Genomic DNA, 20,953 nt, shown 5'->3' with positions numbered 1-20,953 from the left:
TTTGTACGTTTGCACTGGATCGGTACTTCCACCTACGTCACGCGTGATCTTTCCAACGTGATTACGTCATGCGTGGCGCATTGCAGAGCAGTGCAAGACGAGCATTTGTGGTTAAAAAGTATATAATTGTTTTATTTTTGCTATTAAACGACCGTTCGTTTCTCTAGATGAGACTCTTATTCCTCGTCTGGGATCATGTAGAGCTCTTTGAAGCTGCACTGAAACTGACATTTGGACCTTCAACCCGTTGAACCCCAGTGAAGTCCACTATATGGAGAAAAATCCTGGAATGTTTTCCTCAAAAACCTTCATTTCTTTTCCACTGAAGAAAGACAAACATCTTGGATGACATGAGTAAATTATCAGGGAATTTTAATTCTGAACTGAACTAATCCTTTAGGAGTTGTTGTACACAAGATCATGAATGTCAGATGCTCTCGTTCTTGTGTCAGATCCACAAATCTCAAGAAAGTGTCTGTTGCGTTCAGTTTTGGCCCATCATGATGGTCAGTGCATAGACATAAACATTTATAATATCTATCATCCTTTCTGGATAGTTGCTGAAATCCTTTCATAGATGTGAAAAAAAAGGGAAAAAGATGTAAGACCGTGCAAAAGCCGAACATGTTGCATAAGGGGTTTTGTTTGTATTACCAAAACATGGGAAAGGCTACAGAAAAAAATAAATAATTTCGATATATAAAAAAATCTGTTGTTTGCTGATTCTTTTGTGACCAATCTTTATTTTAGTTACTGAGGTACATGCTAAATTCCTTAAAGTATGTCAGTATTATACTAACAGTGTTAATCTCATATTAGCAGATGAAACAGATTCCCTTTAACAAAAAATGAAAAGCATATAGTTTTAGTAGAGGTTGCATGGTCATTGGTTAGTATCGATTAGTATCTAACGTGTGACATCTGTAAACAGCTGGATGTAGCAGAAACAATATACATTTTTTTTTTTTTAAATCACAAGCGACATTCATTTCCCTCCTTTGTAAAATGAAAACACTTCAAATATCTTTAAAATGAAGACAATTTAAAGCAACATAAAATATTTGTCCTTCATAGCCATTACTAAAACATCTCAGTTCTTAGATTCAAAACATCGGTCATAAATAATCAGCAAGGTCAGTTTTCCCTTTACAAAGCAGTCTTTTCAAGGCTGTGAAAATGTCAGTATTCATTTTATAAAAATCTATAAATAAAAAGATTTAAGGGTCAAAACAAAGAAAGTTATTAAAAAAAGAATGTCAAGTAAACTTGCTTTGTCATTTAAAAACAAACTAAAATGTTCATTAACCTTCCAGTGTATGAATCGCATCATTTTCAGTAAACTCCATGCGTTTTGGCACTGTCACTCCAACAGCCGCTTCTCTGTTAAATTCAAGTGGTCTCGACCTTTCGTCTTTGTGTGAACCAGAGTACAGATGAAACCACAGCTGTGGATCCGGTGAGTATCCCAAGCACCATACCTATGGGGAACTCTCCCTGCAATGGAGAACAAATTATGAATGTGTGCAATAAAGGCGCAATGTTGAGGATGATTTGTCGGGAATCTCACCTGTCTCATGCACTTGTATCCGTGGAAATTATGGAGACAACTGCACTCAAAGAATCCTGGTCCGTATGGGCTGCAGAATGAGTTTTCAGGGCAATTCCAGGCTGAAGAGACAAACAATGTTCAAGAAATGCATCCAAAGACATTTTCAAGACTGAGATCTACGTTTATTGATAACTTACGCATCTGCACCGTCTGATTGCAAACATTTTTCTGTCCTTCGCAGATTCTGGCTTTGTTTTTCACTTCGACCTTCTCCCATGATGCATTGCCTCCTGGACACTCCAGTTTTGAGGGTAGTAAACTGAGTAAAGATTTGTCAAGTTAGCTTTCTGTGTTGGCTAAGGAAAGCTTGTTTCCACCACAGAATAAAACAATTAAAAAGATATTTGTGACTATTCTTTTTTTCCTCAGAATTGCGAGATAGAAAGTCAGAATTGCATTATCAGTTCTGACTTTATAATGCAGTTGTGACAATATTACTCAATTCTGACTATAACTCGCAATTCTGACTTTATATCTCGCAATTCTGACTTTATAACTCGCAATTCTGACTTTATATCTCGCAATTCTGACTTTATAACTCGCAATTCTGACTTTATATCTCGCAATTGTGACTTTATATCTCGCAATTGTGACTTTATAACTGGCAATTCCAACTTTACAACTCGCAATTGTGACTTTATATCTGGCAATTCTGACTTTATAACTCGCAATTCCGACTTTACAACTCGCAATTGTGACTTTATAACTGGCAATTGTGACTTTATAACTCGCAATTCCGACTTTACAACTTGCAATTCTGACTTTATATCTCACAATTCTGACTTTATATCTCGCAATTGTGACTTTATATCTCGCAATTGTGACTTTACAACTGGCAATTCCGACTTTACAACTTGCAATTCTGACTTTATATCTCACAATTCTGACTTTATATCTCGCAATTCTGACTTTATATCTCGCAATTCTGACTTTATAACTCGCAATTCTGACTTTATAACTCGCAATTCTGACTATAACTCGCAATTGTGACTTTATAACTGGCAATTGTGACTTTATAACTGGCAATTCCGACTTTACAACTCGCAATTGTGACTTTACAACTGGCAATTGTGACTTTACAACTGGCAATTGTGACTTTATAACTGGCAATTCCGACTTTACAACTCGCAATTGTGACTTTATAACTGGCAATTGTGACTTTATAACTGGCAATTGTGACTTTACAACTGGCAATTCCGACTTTACAACTTGCAATTATGACTTTATAACTCGCAATTGTGACTTTATATCTCACAATTCTGACTTTATAACTCGCAATTCTGACTTTATATCTCACAATTCTGACTTTATAACTCGCAATTCTGACTTTATATCTCACAATTCTGACTTTGTAACTCGCAATTCTGACTTTATATCTCGCAATTCTGACTTTATATCTCACAATTCTGACTTTATAACTCGCAATTCTGACTTTATAACTCGCAAGTCCGACTTTATATCTCGCAATTCTGACTTTATATCTCGCAATTCTGACTTTATATCTCGCAATTCTGACTTTATAACTCGCAAGTCCGACTTTATAACTCGCAATTCTGACTATAACTCGCAATTGTGACTTTATAACTGGCAATTCCGACTTTACAACTCGCAATTGTGACTTTACAACTGGCAATTGTGACTTTATAACTGGCAATTCTGACTTTATATCTCGCAATTCTGACTTTATAACTGGCAATTCCGACTTTACAACTCGCAATTGTGACTTTATAACTCGCAATTGTGACTTTATAACTCACAATTGTGACTTTATAACTCGCAATTGTGACTTTATAACTGGCAATTCCGACTTTACAACTCGCAATTCTGACTTTACAACTCGCAATTCTGACTTTATAACTCGCAATTCTGACTTTATAACTCGCAATTCTGACTTTATAACACGCAATTCTGACTTTATAACACGCAATTCTGACTTTATAACTCGCAATTCCGACTTTATAACTCGCAATTCTGACTTTATAATGCAGTTGTGACAATATTACTCAATTCTGACTTTATAACTCGCAATTCCGACTTTATAACTCGCAATTGTGACTTTATAACTGGCAATTCTGACTTTATATCTCGCAATTCTGACTTTACAACTCGCAATTCTGACTTTATAACTCGCAATTCTGACTTTATAACTCGCAATTCTGACTTTATAACTCGCAATTCTGACTTTATAACACGCAATTCTGACTTTATAACACGCAATTCTGACTTTATAACTCGCAATTCCGACTTTATAACTCGCAATTCTGACTTTATAATGCAGTTGTGACAATATTACTCAATTCTGACTTTATAACTCGCAATTCTGACTTTATAATGCAGTTGTGACAATATTACTCAATTCTGACTTTATAACTCGCAATTCCGACTTTATAACACGCAATTCCGACTTTATAACTCGCAATTGCAACTTTATATCATGCAATTCTGACTATATCTTGCAATTGTGACTTTATAACTCAATTCTGACTTTATATCTCGCAATTCTGACTTTATATCTCGCAATTCTGACTTTATAACTCGCAATTCTGACTTTATAACTCGCAATTGCAACTTTATATCATACAATTCTGACTATATCTTGCAATTGTGACTTTATAACTCAATTCTGAGTTTATATCTCGCAATTCTGACTTTATAACCCAATTCTGACTTTATAACCCAATTCTGACTATATCTTGCAATTCTGACTTTATAACTCGCAATTCTGACTTTATAACTGGCAATTCTGACTTTATAACACACAATTCTGGAAAAGAGTCAGAATTGTAAGATGCAAACTCACAATTGCGATAAAATAAAAAGTCACAATTACCTTTTTTAATTTTTTTATTCAGTGGTGGAAACAAGCTTCCATATTAGCTTAAATAAGGGTTTTCAATCTTTGAGATGCCATGGACCCCCAAATATCATCATCCTAGAGTGAGGGACCTCCATCCTAAAATGTACATATTTTTCATGTATAAAGACCTGATTTATACTATGAACATTTTATATAAATGTGTAAAAAATTATTTGGAAAATATTTAGATAATACATGTTTTTCACTGACTATACTATAGCACTGTACTGTTAGATGTATTATGTATTTATTTAAATATGTTATTATGTATTTACTTTAAGATTTGTAATTTATTTATTTTTATAATATATTTGTTACACTTTTTTTTTTTTTCTCGACTTGTCCACTGAACCACTATCAATTGTGGCCCCTGGGGGTCCTCAGACCTCAGTTTGAAAACCCAAATGTTTTAAATGTTATGAACATCATATACTGTGCTCAGGCACAACTCACAGATGGGTCAGATGGCTGAAACCCTCAAATATGAAATCGCTCAGATTGGAGATGGGGTTGTTGGAGAGATCTCTGGGTAAAAAAGTTTAGATATTGCATTTAGTGCTAAACAATGACAACTGCACATGTTATTGATAAATCCAGCTCTGGTACGTACATAATGACTGCTGTGAATGAATTATACAGGTGCTCTACATGACTGATAGAGCAGTTTGACAGGTCCAGCCTAAAGATAATTGTATACAGTTAGATACAGGAGGGAAAGTCACAGTTAAAAAAATATGTGTAATACTAAAAAGTTTTCCTACCCTATAATGGCGTCTACATTGCTGGTATTATTTTCATAACAGCAGCGTCCTTTAAAATGGCCTTTAGTTAGGCAGAAATCCCAGACAGGACTGTCTTGTCGCACAGTCCCTTCGCACATCTCACATAACTAACGAAAACAAAGATTTCAAAACATTGCGTGCGTGAAATATGCTTATAATTACAACAACAATGTAACACTGTAGCATGTTTATTGTAATCCTTTCGCTATATAACGTTAAGTCGATCGTCTCACCTGCGCATCAATATCCTGACTGTCGACATATACATTGAATAAAACAAATAAAACAGAACATAAATATACAGTAGATACGCCAGTTGTCATTTTCGCCAAAAACAAAGTCACGTGACACGATGATCATGTGACGTACATGGGCTGCGACCCGACCCCTTCATGACAACCAGGCGGCGCAAATATTTTGCATTTCTCGTTGTGAAATTTCGATTCAGGTGTTTTTACACAATCGACTTTGTTTGTTTGATCTAGATAGTCGCAATACCTCCAATATATTAGTTCAGATACGTTTATTCAGTGAAAGGCACTTATTCCACAAATACGGATTTTTTATTTTTAAATCTGTACAGGCATACACCATCTGTTAATTAATTTATGTTTAATTAAGTATTATCTAACATAAAATAACAGTATAAAATGTAAGTAGTTTTAAATACATGAATACAATAAATGTCTCCCCCTTAATTTTGGACTGTCCCACCTCAGAGGTAAAAACAATATGGACCCGATCTAAATATTTTTCTTTAATTTATGGGAATTATAAATTTATTCTTAACTACAAAACAACATGGTTCCAAATTATAGGGCTAATGTGGGCTAATAAACAAATTATTAAAAAAATTAATTAATTTTCTAAATTAGTAATTTTATTTTATGTAACGTTTATTGCTAAAATAAACTGCAAAGAATACAAACAAATGTGGTTTTATACATATAAACCCATATAAAATTGAAATCATAACGGCTAATAATAATAATAAAGTGACCTCCTAACAGACATTATCTGAAAGTAAAGCACCTAATTGAGAAGATTAACCTTAAAATTACAGTTTTCGTGGAATTACCAATGTGTTTTAACCATTATTTAGCAAATATTTAAATATATTCACGCTAACTTTCTGTATCACAGAGCCATTTTGAGCCTGTTTAAATGTTAAACTTAATATTAAGTGTACAAACTTTCAACCAGAATTAAATAAAACTTTAAATCGTAATGAAGAAATAGTTTACGCTTGCAACACGTTCAAGCCAAAGCATCTCGAATGATCGTTTTTTACGCAATAACACCCCCGCAGAAGGAGAATGGTTTGATCCAGACTGTTGCAATGCTTCGGGAGAGCAGATACATATTGAATACATTACAGCAGAGTGCTGAAGCTTTCGCTATAATGTAGACTGATGTGTGTTCGTCTGAACGCCCGAACAAGCACGAGCACTGTATCGGTATCTCGAAATGCACGCTGCGACTAACAGTTTCTTCATTTGTTTCCTCTCCATACTCGTTCGTATGTACCAATGTAGGTTCAAACGGGCACCTTTACGGGGAGTAATCTGAAAGTTAATTGGATCGAGGGCCTTTGCGACGACACTTGTGTGTTCTGGAGACTCGCTTCCCACATTCTTTCACAGTGCGCGAGGAAGCGAGAGGACAGATTTGGCGATACATTGCCGACAATGAACGTGGAATTACCTCCAGTTGCAACATGGCTGCTGCTTAGATGTTTATTGGAAAAGTTCAGCCCTGAACATTAAGAAAGTTTTTAAAATTATACACTTGGCAGAAAATAACTTTCCTGACTGGACTGGACTACACAGAGCGCGTGCAGCTCGCCGTCATTCAGTTTGGTCCCTGCGAGACAGCAAACCAACACTTTCCGTGAACCTCCTCGCTTTTAACAGCATTTTCAACTTCGTCAAAGACGTGTAATCTTACTGTAGAAAATGCATTTCTCCATCCCCGAGACGGAGGTCCGCTCCGATGAAAACGGATCTTCATATGTGGTAAGTGTACTGGAGGTCAAATAAACACTCGTCTAGCTCTTACATTTGGGGACATCGTTGCTTTAAATCGGTGTTTTGAAAGAATCGTTTAAGCGAACGAATCTTCTGCTGACTGATTGAACCTGAGGAACCATAGTCACGTGAGTCAGTGTCGTGAACAACAACATGAATTATTATAAATAGGCTACATTAAAACGAACTAAACTATACAAAATTAAACGAACAAGAAGTAAAATTTGCCTATTTAGGCTATTTGGTTTGTTAGCGTTTTTTCTAGTCATTCACAGGTGATAAAATACGGAGGAAGTTATAGATCTGCTTTGTTGTCATTGGAAGGAAAAACGGATGTGATGCTTAAACACTCTAGATTTGTAGAAATGCAATTTTAAATAAAGTATAACAAGCTCTTTCAGTTGATAAACACTCAGTGTTTATAAGCGAACTGGTTGAGTACGCGATTCAATGACTCATAACATTTGCCATCAAATAACTTGCATAATAATGATAACCTGCATAAAAGTGCCACTGAACGAATCCGAATTAATCTTTATAGTGAACAGACAGAATAATAAAACTTTAAATTTTAGTTAAAATAAGAGTGTTGCGTTACTTAAAATGAAACTTTTAAGTAACTACTTTTAAGCGTATGAATATTCATGTCTGTTATAGGAGTATGGCTAATTGTTAAAAATATATGTAGTGCATGATGTGATTTGTAACATTTTCACTTTGATTTCCCTAAGTGGAAAAAATAAATATATATATATATATATATATATATATATATATATATATATATATATATATATATATATATATATATATATTATAAATAATTAGTGCTATATATAATTATATAATATATAATTAATAAATATATAATTATAAATAATTGGTGCTATATATTAATCAAATCCAAAATAAAAGTTTGTTTACATAATACGTGTGTACTGTGTATATTTATCATTTATAAATAAACACATGCATGTATATTTAACAAAAATATATTATAGTTATATATAAAATATTTATATATAATATAAATTATATATAAATGCATAAATATACACTGCCCTCCAAAAGTTTGGAAACGCCCTAGAAAAGTGGGGTTTTGGACAACATTGGCATGAGTCCTTTTTAATTAGTGATAATTTTGCACTGATTAGGGACAACACAAACTACGAAAACATATTTTATTATATAAACAGTTTATACATAGAAAAAAAAGCTAAAATTTTCGATTCATCAAATTTTTGATATCCTCCATTAGCAGTTATCTGACCTAAACTGGATTCTGATTGGTTCATTGTATTTTAAACTTAATTGGCAATCAATTGTTGAAGCTATTAAGGTGTGCTGACCCAAACATTTTTTACAAACCTGGGCCAAGTTTAAACCAGTAACCAGCATCACAGATGGCAAAGGGGCATGTCTGACTTTGACATGTAGATATTGCCATTATTATGTAATCAAAATGAAAATTATTATTGCTGGTCTTCAATGATAATGTCGAGTTACTGTAATGTATTTGCACCAAAAAATTATAAGGAATTATGCTGATATTGTCCAAAAACACACTTTGCCAGGGGTGTTGGAGGGCAGTGGAGGGTTGTTGGAGGGCAGTGTGCATGAAAATATTTCTTAAAAACATGTATGTGTGTATTTATACCTGATGATAATACACATATTATAAATAAATAAATATATATGTGCATGTATGTATGAATTAGAAGATGCAGCATTCATAAGTTTAGCTTAAAACCGTGTCAGTGACACCATATGACCTACAAGGGCACAAAGACCAGGAATTATCGCATTGAAGGTGCAGTCAGTTGAGGAAGTTTGTCACTTTCAGTATTTCTACTTGAATGTTCGTTCAGACTCCAGATAGCATCTTCTAGAGTTGTTGTGTGAATTGGATTCACAATGTCTCAGTTCCTCTGGCTTCTCTCCCGCCATATGCAGTGCAAGATTGCCGTTCCTTTCAGCATAACAGGAATATCTGTCTCACTACTCTAAAGACACTTTATTTGTCTATAACCTATCCATAACCGGCCGCTTCAGCTCCTGAGGTTACGTCTGTATTGTACTGACTGGGTGGATTGATTTCTAAGCGTATTCTGTTTAAGGACAGACATTGCGGTTTAATCTTCTCGTATAGGGGTTTACAGATGTAGTGCAGATGTGCAGCCAGTAAATAATGATTTGAGTAAAAGCTGAGATTATTTATGAGCTCTACTGTGCACATGCCCTCAGTACACCTAAAACACCTCAATGGTTTTCATGCACTGACATGATCAATTATGAATCATTCCTAACAGATTGACTGCAGAAGTTGTTTGTGTTCTTCTGTGACAGTGATTCAGAGCGTTTCTCCGTCATAGAGACACTGACTGTCAGTGACGCTCTCGACAGACGAATCTTTCAAGGCCACTGAGAGTTAAATTGGCCAGATGTGATTCACACTCACCTTTGACTGCGCTTATATTTTTGTTTCACTTTCTTGGTGACTAGATATTTGTCTTGTTTGGTACAATTTTAAGTGTCTTATAGATTAAGACACAATCTAAAAAATGCTGGGTTAAAAACAAACTAAGTTGGGTTAAATATGGACAAACCCAGCAGTTGGGTTGTTTTGACCCAGCAATTGGGTTAAATGTTTGACCAACGTGCTGGGTAGTTTTATTTAACTCAACTATTGTTTAAAAATGACTATATGTCTGGATTAAAATAAACTCAAATTGGGTTGGAAATTAAAAATCAGACACATAATTAGAGGAAACAATAATAATCAAAAGGTGAACATTTATTAATAAGCAGTTTAATAAATGTTTATTGTTTTTATTATTATTAATTTAGTACTCATTAATTTAATGTTCATTTATTAAACATATTAATAAATGTTAATTTCCAACATATTTTGGGTTTATTTTAAGTGAGAAATACAGTAATTTTTATACAATAGTAGAGTTAAATAAAACCCAGCATGTTCAGCCAACATTTAACTCAACTACTGGGTTAAAACATTTCCATTTGTCCATTTTCAACCCAATTTGGGTTGTGTTTAACACAATGTTTTTTAGAGTACAGGTTCAGTGCTATATTTATACAGTATTATAGTTTTTATAAATGCTTTTAATTTGCTTTTATTTACATATTTGATTTTTTTTATAATCTTTTAATTTTAGTTTAAATTTTTATCCTTTTGTTATGTGTGCATATATAATGTAATATACATTATATATACATTATATAATATGCATGCATTATATAATTATAATAATAATATAATTATTATAATATAATAATATACTATAATATAATATGCATTTTATATATATATATATATATGTGTGTGTGTTTTAATTAATTTTTTATTTCTACTTTAGTTTTATTTCAATTAGTAATTTTAGTACTTAACCTTATTTCAGTTAGTTAGTTGTTATTTGTTATTAGTTATATATATATATATATATATATATATATATATATATATATATATATATATATATATATATATATATATATATATATATATATATATATATATATATATAGTATACACACATCTAAACACACACAGATATAATATATATATATATATAACACAAACTTATTTTAGATGCGATTATTCGTGATTAATCGATTTGACAGCACTACTTTCTAAAGTAAACACAAACTGATTTAAATCTTGAATGAGTGTTTGTTTCTCTCTCCATTCAGCTTTCTTTCATGAATGGAGGTGGTTTTCTTCAGACATCTAAAGCGTAATGTTGTCCGGATCTGTATTAGGCAGGAAGTTGTGTAGTGCACTTTGGAGCATGTCACAGAAAATGCATACTTTGCAGAAGAGCCACAAAAATGAGTGGGCTGCGATTTAAATGGCACACTTCCTGTTCAAACAAAAGGGCAAAAAAAGTATGATGTTTTGTACTTCCTGAAGACTTGCATACTCAATCTTACTTTTTTTTTTTTTTTTGGAGACAAGTAAGGGCATGGCAGTTTCATTCTGCCACTGTCAGGCTCGTTCTAGCTTTGGTGACTTGCATGTATGAGTTTCAGTGCTTTCATGCTGTGCTGTCAATAATTGGGTCATAGCGTCTCGAACGCATCCGCCAGGGTGTTTTCAATGCGTGTGAATCCTGTGAGACCATTCTTACAGTTTGCCACAGTAAGATGAGAACGTTACACAGCATCAACTTCCTGTCCTGAAACAAACCAAAATGAAGTAGAATATTTTTGGGTCACAACCGCTCGGTATTGTGTGTCACTTGGTTTGATTGCAGATCCTAAAGGCCACAAGAATGCCCAAGAAATGTTTTTGCTGTACCTAAAACTTAGTGTGAAACAGCACCCTTCATATTGTTTTTCCATTCTGAAGTCTTTCTATTGAAAGTTTCTGCACCTACAGACATTTTGGTTTGTGTCTAGTTGATACATTGCATGTTTTCTGTAATTTAAGTAGGCTAATTTACTACATGAAGAACAATGGACCAATATCTCAACACCTAAAGATATGCAAAATGTTGAGTAGTCAGAACAACATCTAATCAAAGTCAGACAATAGTGCAAAAATGTGTTCCTCAACTTTAGACACATTTCTGTTTCAGATAAGACAAAAACCAGCGAGCTCACATTCCTCTGACAATAAATGGTGGCGAGAAGTCCATGCATATTAATATGATTATTGTTTCTTCCTGATCGTATCTGTTGGCATGGACGCAATATCAGCAACAGCTGGAAAGCTTTTAGGGGGAAGAAGAAAAGGGTGAACTGGTTTCCAGGCTCAATAACACTTCAGATGCTTCTTATAAAATAATACTAAGACGCCACCATTCAAACAAGCGACTGTACATAATTGATGTTTTTTTATTTATTTTTTTTATTTCAGCGTCTAATTGTGTTTCACTTTTAGAGTTAATTTAATAATTTGATATTAGTGATAAAATAATTATTAATTAATGTTTTTTTTTTAAATTGTTTTAGTTTTTTGGTTTTAGTGTATATGAATATCTGTTGAGTGTTTATTTTATAATCTACACAAACATTCAAAAGTGGGGTCAGTAAGATTTAATTTCTTCAAAAAGCAAGAAATTAATACTTTTCCTCGGCTAGGATGCTTTAAATTGATCTAAAGTGGCAGTAAACATAATTTTACAAAAGATTTCTGTTTCAAATAAATGCTGTTCTTTTAAACTTTCTGTTTGTCAAAAAATCCTGGAAAAATAATAATAATGTTTCTTGCAGCAAATCATCATATCAGAATGATTTCTGAAGTATCATGTGACACTGAAGACTGGAGTAATGATGCTGAAAATTCAGCTTTGATCGCAAGAATAAATTAGATTTTATTATATATTCACACAGAAAATAGTTATTTCAAATTGTAATAATATTTCATAATATTGCAAATCTTAACTGTATTTTTAATCAAATAAATGCAGCTTTGGTGAACATAAGAGATTTCTTTCAAAAACATAAAAAAATAAAATAAATAAAATATCTTACTGACTCCAAACTTTTGTTTGTAGTATCTATGAGTAAAACTTTCCTGTAGTTATTGATGTGCTTTAAAGGGTTAGTTCACCCAAAAATGACGTTTCTGTCATTAATTACTCACTCTCGTGTCGTTCCACACCTGTAAGACACCGGCGTTCATCTTCAGAACACAAATTAAGATATCTTTGATTAAACACAAGAGGTAATTAACACTTTAAAGGTCCAGAAAGGTACTAAAGACATCGTTAAAACAGTCATGTGACTGCAGTGGATCAACCTTAATGTTATGAAGAGACGAGAATACTTTTTGTGTGCAAAAACAATTACTTTATTCAACAATATCCTCTCTTCTGTGTCGTTCTCATACGCTGTTAACATTCAGCGCTTCCATGTTTTTGTTTTAGTACCTTGAGAGTTGTGGTTAAATTGCTGTCTATTGAGGAGTCCGAGAGCTCTCTGATTTCGTCAAAAATATCTTAATTTGTGTTCTGAAGAAGTACGAAGGTCTTTCGGGTTTGAACGTCATAAGAGTGAGTAATTAATGAAAGAAATTTCATTGTTGGGTGAAGATGACTCATGAGTGTTTATTTTTATATTGTGTATATAAAGACTAACCAACTTTTCTTTCTTCTTCAGGCTTACAACATCCATGTGAATGGTGTCTTGCATTGTAGAGTACGTTACAGCCAGCTCCTGGGCCTCCATGAACAGGTGAACACGCATCAGGAATACTGGCACAGTAAAAGCTGTCTGTGTCAAAACACAATATTTAGTCAACTAGTTATGAATCACTGGCTGTAAAATCATCCAGTTAAACAGTCAGTGTTGTGAAATGCTGTCTGAGACCGTGAAATGTATTCTGAAAATGCACCGCTTCCCTGAAATTGAGGAAATGAAACATAATTAGAAATTACAGTAGACACAGTAGCTGTTGTAGTATATTGGTTTTAACTTTAGTTAGTGTGTAATGTTGCTGTTTGAGCATAAACAACATCTGCAAAGATACAACGCTCAAAGTTCAATGCAAAGAGAGATATTTTCTGTCACAGAAATCGATTTACTACAAGAAACAGCTGGTAGGGACTACAATGAGCTTAAAATTTACATAAACCCCGCCCCCAAGAACACACAACAAAGGGGGCGGGGCCATGTTGGGCTGCTTTAGAGAAGAGGAAGAGTTGTTGTAGTCGAGTGTTGTTGACATGCCGTCATTTTACGCCGGACTGCTTCACAAACGAGGGTCAATTCAACACAAAAGATGAACATGACGGCACATGCTAGTGGATGAGTTGAATCAACTCCACAGCAACTACATCAATTTATCCACTAACCATTCAGAAACGTCTAAAAGTTGTAACTTCTTCCTGAGTCTCTCCATCAGTGTCGACTCCGGTTTGAACAATGTAAGGCTGAACACCGTTACTGACAATCCTCATTTTGTCTGCGTGAGATTCTCCAGCTTTGTTGTTGTTGAGCTGTTAAAGCTCCGCCCTCTTCTGGAAAGTGGAGCTCATTTGCATTTAAAGGGACACACACAAAAATGGTGTGTATTTGCTCACACCCAAATAGGGGCAAATTTGACAAACTATAATAAATGATCTGTGGGGTATTTTGAGCTGAAACTTCACAGACTTATATTAAATCTTGTGAAAGGGGCATTATAGGACCGTTTTAATTCAAATATATTCTTGTGTTCATTGGGATGGAGGGCCAGTGAAATACTTTGTGGATATTTAAATCTAAACTTCAAAGACCACAAAAACCACAGCTTATCATTATTGTATTAAGCATGAATTTAAAGTCACTAAAGTGAAATTATTGAATATGTAATGTTGAGCTTGATTCAAGAGGATTATTTTTGGTTACTATATATGTTTGAAAATGAATTATTGTGATGTTAAAAAAGTCAGTTTTAAATGAAGGCAGAATCAATTTCTGCTACTTCAGCACTGTTCAGACAGGATTCTTTTAATGACAGTTATTATTATTATTATAGGATGTCTGTTAAATGTTGTCCTGATTTGGACATGATCAGGCTCGCTGTAGTTTTTAGCCAAAAACACATCAGTAATTTGTTTCATAATATTTACTGAGGTTGTGTGAGAAAAACACAGGAATGTTTGATTTGGACTGGATTAGAATCACAAAGTTCGCTTGTGAAACACGAATTTACTTTCTCGTCCAAATAGTAAAGCTGTGAGCGAATTCACCAGTGTTGAAGAGGTCAGACATACTCCAAATATTTGGAAGTGAAGCATCATTCTCATGAAAGGATCTGCCTGTTACCTTTCTCACACCTACCACTTTCATGAACTCCGTGTTTCCTCATGAATGAAAGAGACTTCAGTGATCTCACCATTAAGAGCATGTTGTGTTGTTTCGAAGCCGCTGTTGCTAGGTAACAGGGCCCAGTCAGATCATACGTGGTCATATGATGCAATCCGTAGAGGCTGTCATGGTGTGAGGATCGCAGTTAACCCTTAAAACGGACCTCTAAACACTTGTTTTGGTTAATGATGGCAACGTTGATATAGTTTCTATATATTTTTTTGTTATTGTGCCATTGAATAAAATGCCAGTGGCACAGACGGAGCAACAGCAGGCATAATTTCAGTAGATGCTGTGAAGTGTAAACAGATTTATTAGCGTGGGGCCTGAGAGACCCACAGTCAGCAGGCTCGAGTCCACCAAGGGCAGTTTCATTGTGTCCTCTCAGAATAACCAAATGTTCTGTTTCACCTTATCAGTTTCAAATGAACTTTTCTTCCTGTTTTCTTTCAGATAAAAAAAGAATATGGAAATAATGTGGTGCCGGCTTTTCCGCCAAAGAAGATCTTCACTCTCACACTGGCCGAAGTCGATCAGAGGAGGGAACAGCTAGAGAAATACATGCAGGCTGGTGAGAAACGACTTTTTACATGAAAAGTTCACTATCAAAATGATCTGTGTGGCAGAGCTCGTCTATATGCTGGAGTCCTCCTAAAAATGACATAATTCACTTTTAACAGATATTCACTACCATAAGTTTAGGGTTGGTAAGATTTTTTTTATCTTTTGCTCACCAAGGCTGCATTTATTTGATCAAAAATACAGTTAAATTGTGACACATTGTTACAATTTAAAATAATTTTTCTCTTTTAATATATTTTTGAAATTCCTGTGATCAAAGCATCATTACTCCAGTCTTCAGTGTCACATGATCCTTTAGAAATCATTCTGATATGCTGATTTGCTGCTCAAGAACATTTTTTTATTATTGTTGATGTTAAAAACAGTTGTGCCATGGAATATATTGTGGAAAATGCATGATGCAAATGTAAATCTTTTGTAACATTATAATTGTCTTTACAGTTACATTTCAATGCATCCTTACTACAGTAAAAAAAAATGCTGGGTTAAAAACAACCCACTTTGGGTTAAATGTGGACAAACCCAGGGTTTGGGTTGTTTTGACCAACCTGCTGGGCAATTTTATTTAACTCTATAAAAATGTTGTTTAAAATGACTATATGCCTGACTTAAAATGAACCCAAGGTTGGAAATTAAAAATCAGACACATAATTACTAGAGGCAACAATAATAATCATCAAAAGGTAAACATTTATTAATAAGCAATTTAATAAATTATTATTATTTAATAGTTATATTTTAAACTTATTAGTAAATATGTTGCTTTCCAACCTATTTTGGGTTCATTTTAAAGCATTAGTTCACTTCAGAATTCAAATTTCCTGATAATCTACTCAACCCCATGTCATCCAAGATGTTCATGTCTTTCTTTCTTCAGTTGAAAAGAAATGAAGGTTTTCAGGAAAACATTCCAGGATTTTTCTCCATATAGTGGACTTCACTGGGGTTCAACGGGTTGAAGGTCCAAATGTCAGTTTCAGTGCAGCTTCAAAGAGCTCTACATGATCCCAGACGAGGAATAATAGTCTTAGTGAAACAATAAAATAAAAGTTAAATACTTTTTAACTACAAATGCTCATCTTGCACTGCTCTGCGATGTGCCACGCATGACGTAATCATGTTGGAAAGATCACGCGTGACGTAGGTGGAAGTACTGCTTTAGGGCGAAAAACTATCTAACTTCAAAATCATCAGACATCGTTGTTTTACCTTTTTTATGGAAAAGGCTGTTTGACTTAATCTTAACACGTTCGCTTTGTAAACACTGGATCAGTACTTCCTCCTACATCACACGTGACCTTTCCAACATGATTATGTCATGCGTGGCACATCGCAGAGCAGTGCAAGATGAGCATTTGTGGTTAAAAAGTATTTAACTTTTATTTTATTGTTTCACTAAGACTCTTATTCCTCGTCTGGGATCATGTCGAGCTCTTTGAAGCTGCACTGAAACTGACATTTGGACCTTCAACCCGTTGAACCCCAGTGAAGTCCACTATATGGAGAAAAATCCTGGAGTGTTTTCCTCAAAAACCTTCATTTCTTTTCCACTGAAGAAAGAAAGACATGAACATCTTGGATGACATGAAGGTGAGTAAATTATTTGAATTCTGAAGTGAACAAATCCTTTAACTGTTCAATATAGTAATTTTTTAAACAGTAGTTGAGTTAAATAAAACTATCCAGCAGGTTGGGTCAAACATTTAACCCATCCGTTGGGTTTGTCCATTTTTAACCCAGCATTTTTAGAGTGTAAATAAAAGTATCACTTATTTCAAAGAAAAAAATTAACTTTTTAACACTAGTGAAGGCATTTAAAATTGAGTTTTCTGAGAAAATGGAGCAGAAACATTGATGACTCATCCTGCACCACACAGATTTTTATCCAATCGAATGCTCTGTAGAATGAGAAAGCCCCTCCCTCTTAGACCACTTGCAACTGCAAGTAGCAAGTCATGGCTCATGGCTGTGACGTAAGGCTATTTAAAAAAACACGTGCACCCAGACTTCCTGTTTCAAAAGGAAATGTGTCAACAACACAATATAGAAAATATTTGTCAGCCTTAATCACTCATATGGGCTTTTATACGTCATTTCTGCTCTTCCTGAAGAAGACGAAGCTTGTTAATGTTCTACATTATCATTCCTGAAAGCATAAAGCTAGCGATATTGTACGCCGTTATGAGTTTTGCCATGCATGTCATTTAACAGGTTATGGGTGAGGTTTCTGCACACAAAAGGAAATCAGCAGAGCTGGCAGCACCAAGAGCCGTTTGCTCTAATCCATTCCAGCACTGGCACTTTCCATCGAACAAGCTAAGCCTTGTTGAGCTTATTTGCTCACAGTCTGGAGCTGCTCTTGGCTTGGGCTCCCCTCAGTTACATCACTGAGAAACATGGTTATGGAAAATTAACCGACACAAACACACAAGCTGTTCAGAGTGAATATTTTGTTAGTTTGTGCAAATGTCTTGCGGTTGTTTGGTTGTGTGCTATATTGGAAGTAAAAGTAAACATTATAGTTTATGTTGGTCAGTTTGCCTCCAGCGGCTTTTTTACACAACACTGATGTTATTATCAGCCAGGAAGTCATGGTGGCACTTTTAAAGAAGAAGTCTGTATTGTATAACAGTCTAGTTTGAGTTAACATGATTTTGAGTAATAGGAAGTTCAAAAGAGCAGCATTTATGAATAAATTGAAATCGATATCTTCTGTTACAATAGCCTTTCCTGTCAATTTTGATCAATTTAATGCATCCTTGCTGAATACAAGTATTAATTTCTTTCAAAAAAAAAAAATCTTACTGACCTCAATGGTAGTATAAATGTTTAGCTGAATGTTTATTTTCTTCATTATGTATTGTATATGTTTGTGTTTCCACAAATAGCATGCTATTCTGATGTAAGAGTAAAAGCAATTACCTCCATGAGTAGCTTCAGTTTATTTAACTACATTTTTATATTAACTTGAAACCTTTAACGATGAGCTTTTCTCCCCACAGTGCGTCAGGACCCCATCCTGGGATCCAGTGAGGTGTTCAACAGCTTTTTGAGAAAAGCTCAACAGGTAGAATTTCTGTATTCTTTTTATTTTCTGGAAGTGTTAAATATTTATTATAATTTGAAAGTTAATTGTAAATCTAGCAGTTTAACTGCTGCTATTTGAAATATTGTAAACATACATACAAAAGCTTTATTGTTTACAGTTGTTTTTGAAACCTTTATTGTTTTTAAGGTTACTGATTGAGAACATATAATGAATAAAATTATATTGGTATTGTCGCATGATTACCCACTTAACCCTAAAACCCTATCACACTCGTGGTGTTTCTGTTCAAAAATGACCGGCCTACAAAAAATTGCTTATAAATTCTGCTACATTATCACCAAATATTGGATTTAACCTTTTTGTCAGCTTGTTTTCTTTCAATTAGGACAGGTTTTGTATTTATTTTTGAAACTGGTTGATCGTTGGCCTCACTGATTTGAGGATAAAGTTTATCTCAAAATAGTTTGTTTATGTACATAAACGTGTGTGTGTTTGTGCGCGAATGCACAAGTGTGCAAGTATCCGCACATGCAGAGGTCCGAGGCTTTTATTTTTGCTCACCCACATGTAGATATGTGAACACGAACACGCTCCTGAACACTGATTGTTTCTCTGATTTTCGACTCCCCCATTCATTTTCAATGGGCGGTCATTTTTGACCAATTTAAGCTCAGATCAATCAGTTTCAAAAATGAATACAAAACCTGTCCTAATTGAAAGAAAACAAGCTGACAAAAAGGTTAAATCCAATATTTGCTAATAAAACTGTATAACAAGTGATTTATAAGTTATTTTTCTGCAGGCCGTTCATTTTTGACCAGGAACACCACAAGTGTGATTTTGTGCCATTTTGTAACAAAAACCAAAATAAAAACATTTCAAAACAAATTTCCTGCTTAAATATTAAAGCACACTAGTGTGATAAACAGTGCAATTTTTTTTAATATATATTTTTTTGTGAAATTGACAACATTATCCAGAAAAAAAACACTTTTTTTCACTCAAAAACTGAGGTACATGAGCTCAGATCAATGAGGCCTACAATCAGTCAGATTCAAAAATAAATACAAAAACTGTCCTAATTGAAAGAAAACAAGCTGACAAAAAGATTGAATCCAATATTTGGTGATAATGTAGCATAACGAGAGATTTCTAAGCAATTTTTTGTAGGCCGGTCATTTTTGACTGGGAACACCACAAGTGTTATAATTTGGAGAAAAACACATAAAAACTTACAAAAATTATCAAAAAAAAAAAAAAAATGGGAAGTTGTTAGACAATGCAATAACATTAACTAGCGTTTTCGGGTTCGGGAAAATCCTCTTCGTGTCAAAATGACCTGAACACAACATGAGGGTGAAGCATTTCAGAGGGGTCCCTTGAAAATATACCTGAATTAGGTTAGATTAGATTTCCCTTTCAGTGTTCAAAAATGTTCTTGCCATTTTGCTATTAGCTTCTTTATTTTGACTTAAAGGGTTAGTTCACCCAAAAATGAAAATAATGTCATCAATTACTCACCCTCATGTCGTTCCACACTTGTAAGACCTTCGTTCATCTTCAGAACACAAATTAAGATATTTTTGATGAAATCCGATGGCTCCGTGAGGCCTGCATAGCCAGCAATGACATTTCCTCTCTCAAGATCCATTAATGTACTAAAAACATATTTAAATCAGTTCATGTGAGTACAGTGGTTCAATATTAATATTATAAAGCGATCAGTGTATCGAATCATGATTCAGATCGTGTGTCAAACTGCCAAACTGCTGAAATCACATGACTTTGGCGCTCCGAACCGCTGATTCGACACACTGATTCATAACGCTCCAAAGCTTCCTGAAGCAGTGTTTTGAAATCGGCCATCACTAAATAAGTCATTATTTTGTTTTTTTGGCGCACCAAAAATATTCCCGTCACTTTATAATATTAATATTGAACCACTGTACTCACATGAACTGATTTAAATATGTTTTTAGTACATTAATGGTTCTTGAGAGAGGAAATGTCATTGCTGGCTATGAAGGCCTCACTGAGCCATCGGATTTCATCAAAAATATCTTAATTTGTGTTCTGAAGATTAATGAAGGTTTTACGGGTGTTGAACGACATGAGGGTGAGTGATTAATGACAGAATTTTCATTTTTGGGTGAACTAACCCTTTAAGCTTAATCAACATTTGCATAATTTCTAATATGTCTTCAACTTTTATGGTGTCTAAATACAGAAGTG

The 20,953-nt window shown here is 34.2% G+C and overlaps 2 protein-coding genes across 3 annotated transcripts in view; one reads left to right on the top strand and one right to left on the bottom strand.

Moving 5' to 3' along the window:
- Window positions 1–275: 275 nt before the first annotated feature.
- Window positions 276–5,696, bottom strand: atraid (all-trans retinoic acid-induced differentiation factor). The gene is made up of 7 exons (XM_067384877.1): window positions 5,482–5,696; window positions 5,228–5,355; window positions 5,077–5,145; window positions 4,920–4,991; window positions 1,747–1,868; window positions 1,568–1,668; window positions 276–1,494 (listed from the first exon to the last, which is right to left on the bottom strand). Exons 1-7 carry the CDS (start codon window positions 5,569–5,571, stop codon window positions 1,390–1,392), a joined length of 687 nt encoding a protein of 228 aa, XP_067240978.1. The 5' UTR covers window positions 5,572–5,696; the 3' UTR covers window positions 276–1,389.
- A 926-nt stretch (window positions 5,697–6,622) lies between these two features.
- The window catches only part of snx17 (sorting nexin 17), a 42,201-nt gene continuing 27,870 nt past the window's right edge, over window positions 6,623–20,953 (top strand). The window contains exons 1-4 of one of the 2 annotated variants that reach the window (XM_067384875.1): window positions 6,623–7,263; window positions 13,399–13,473; window positions 15,544–15,661; window positions 18,675–18,739. In XM_067384875.1, the coding sequence (XP_067240976.1) occupies window positions 7,204–7,263; window positions 13,399–13,473; window positions 15,544–15,661; window positions 18,675–18,739 (318 nt within the window). In that variant the 5' untranslated portion in view covers window positions 6,623–7,203. The remainder of the gene's footprint in view (window positions 7,264–13,398; window positions 13,474–15,543; window positions 15,662–18,674; window positions 18,740–20,953) is intronic. The other variant, XM_067384874.1, reaches the window with a different exon arrangement.

The sequence above is a fragment of the Chanodichthys erythropterus genome, chromosome 4, assembly GCF_024489055.1.
Source record: "Chanodichthys erythropterus isolate Z2021 chromosome 4, ASM2448905v1, whole genome shotgun sequence".
Classification (NCBI taxonomy): domain Eukaryota; kingdom Metazoa; phylum Chordata; class Actinopteri; order Cypriniformes; family Xenocyprididae; genus Chanodichthys; species Chanodichthys erythropterus.
This window is presented reverse-complemented; position numbering and strand designations above follow the sequence as displayed.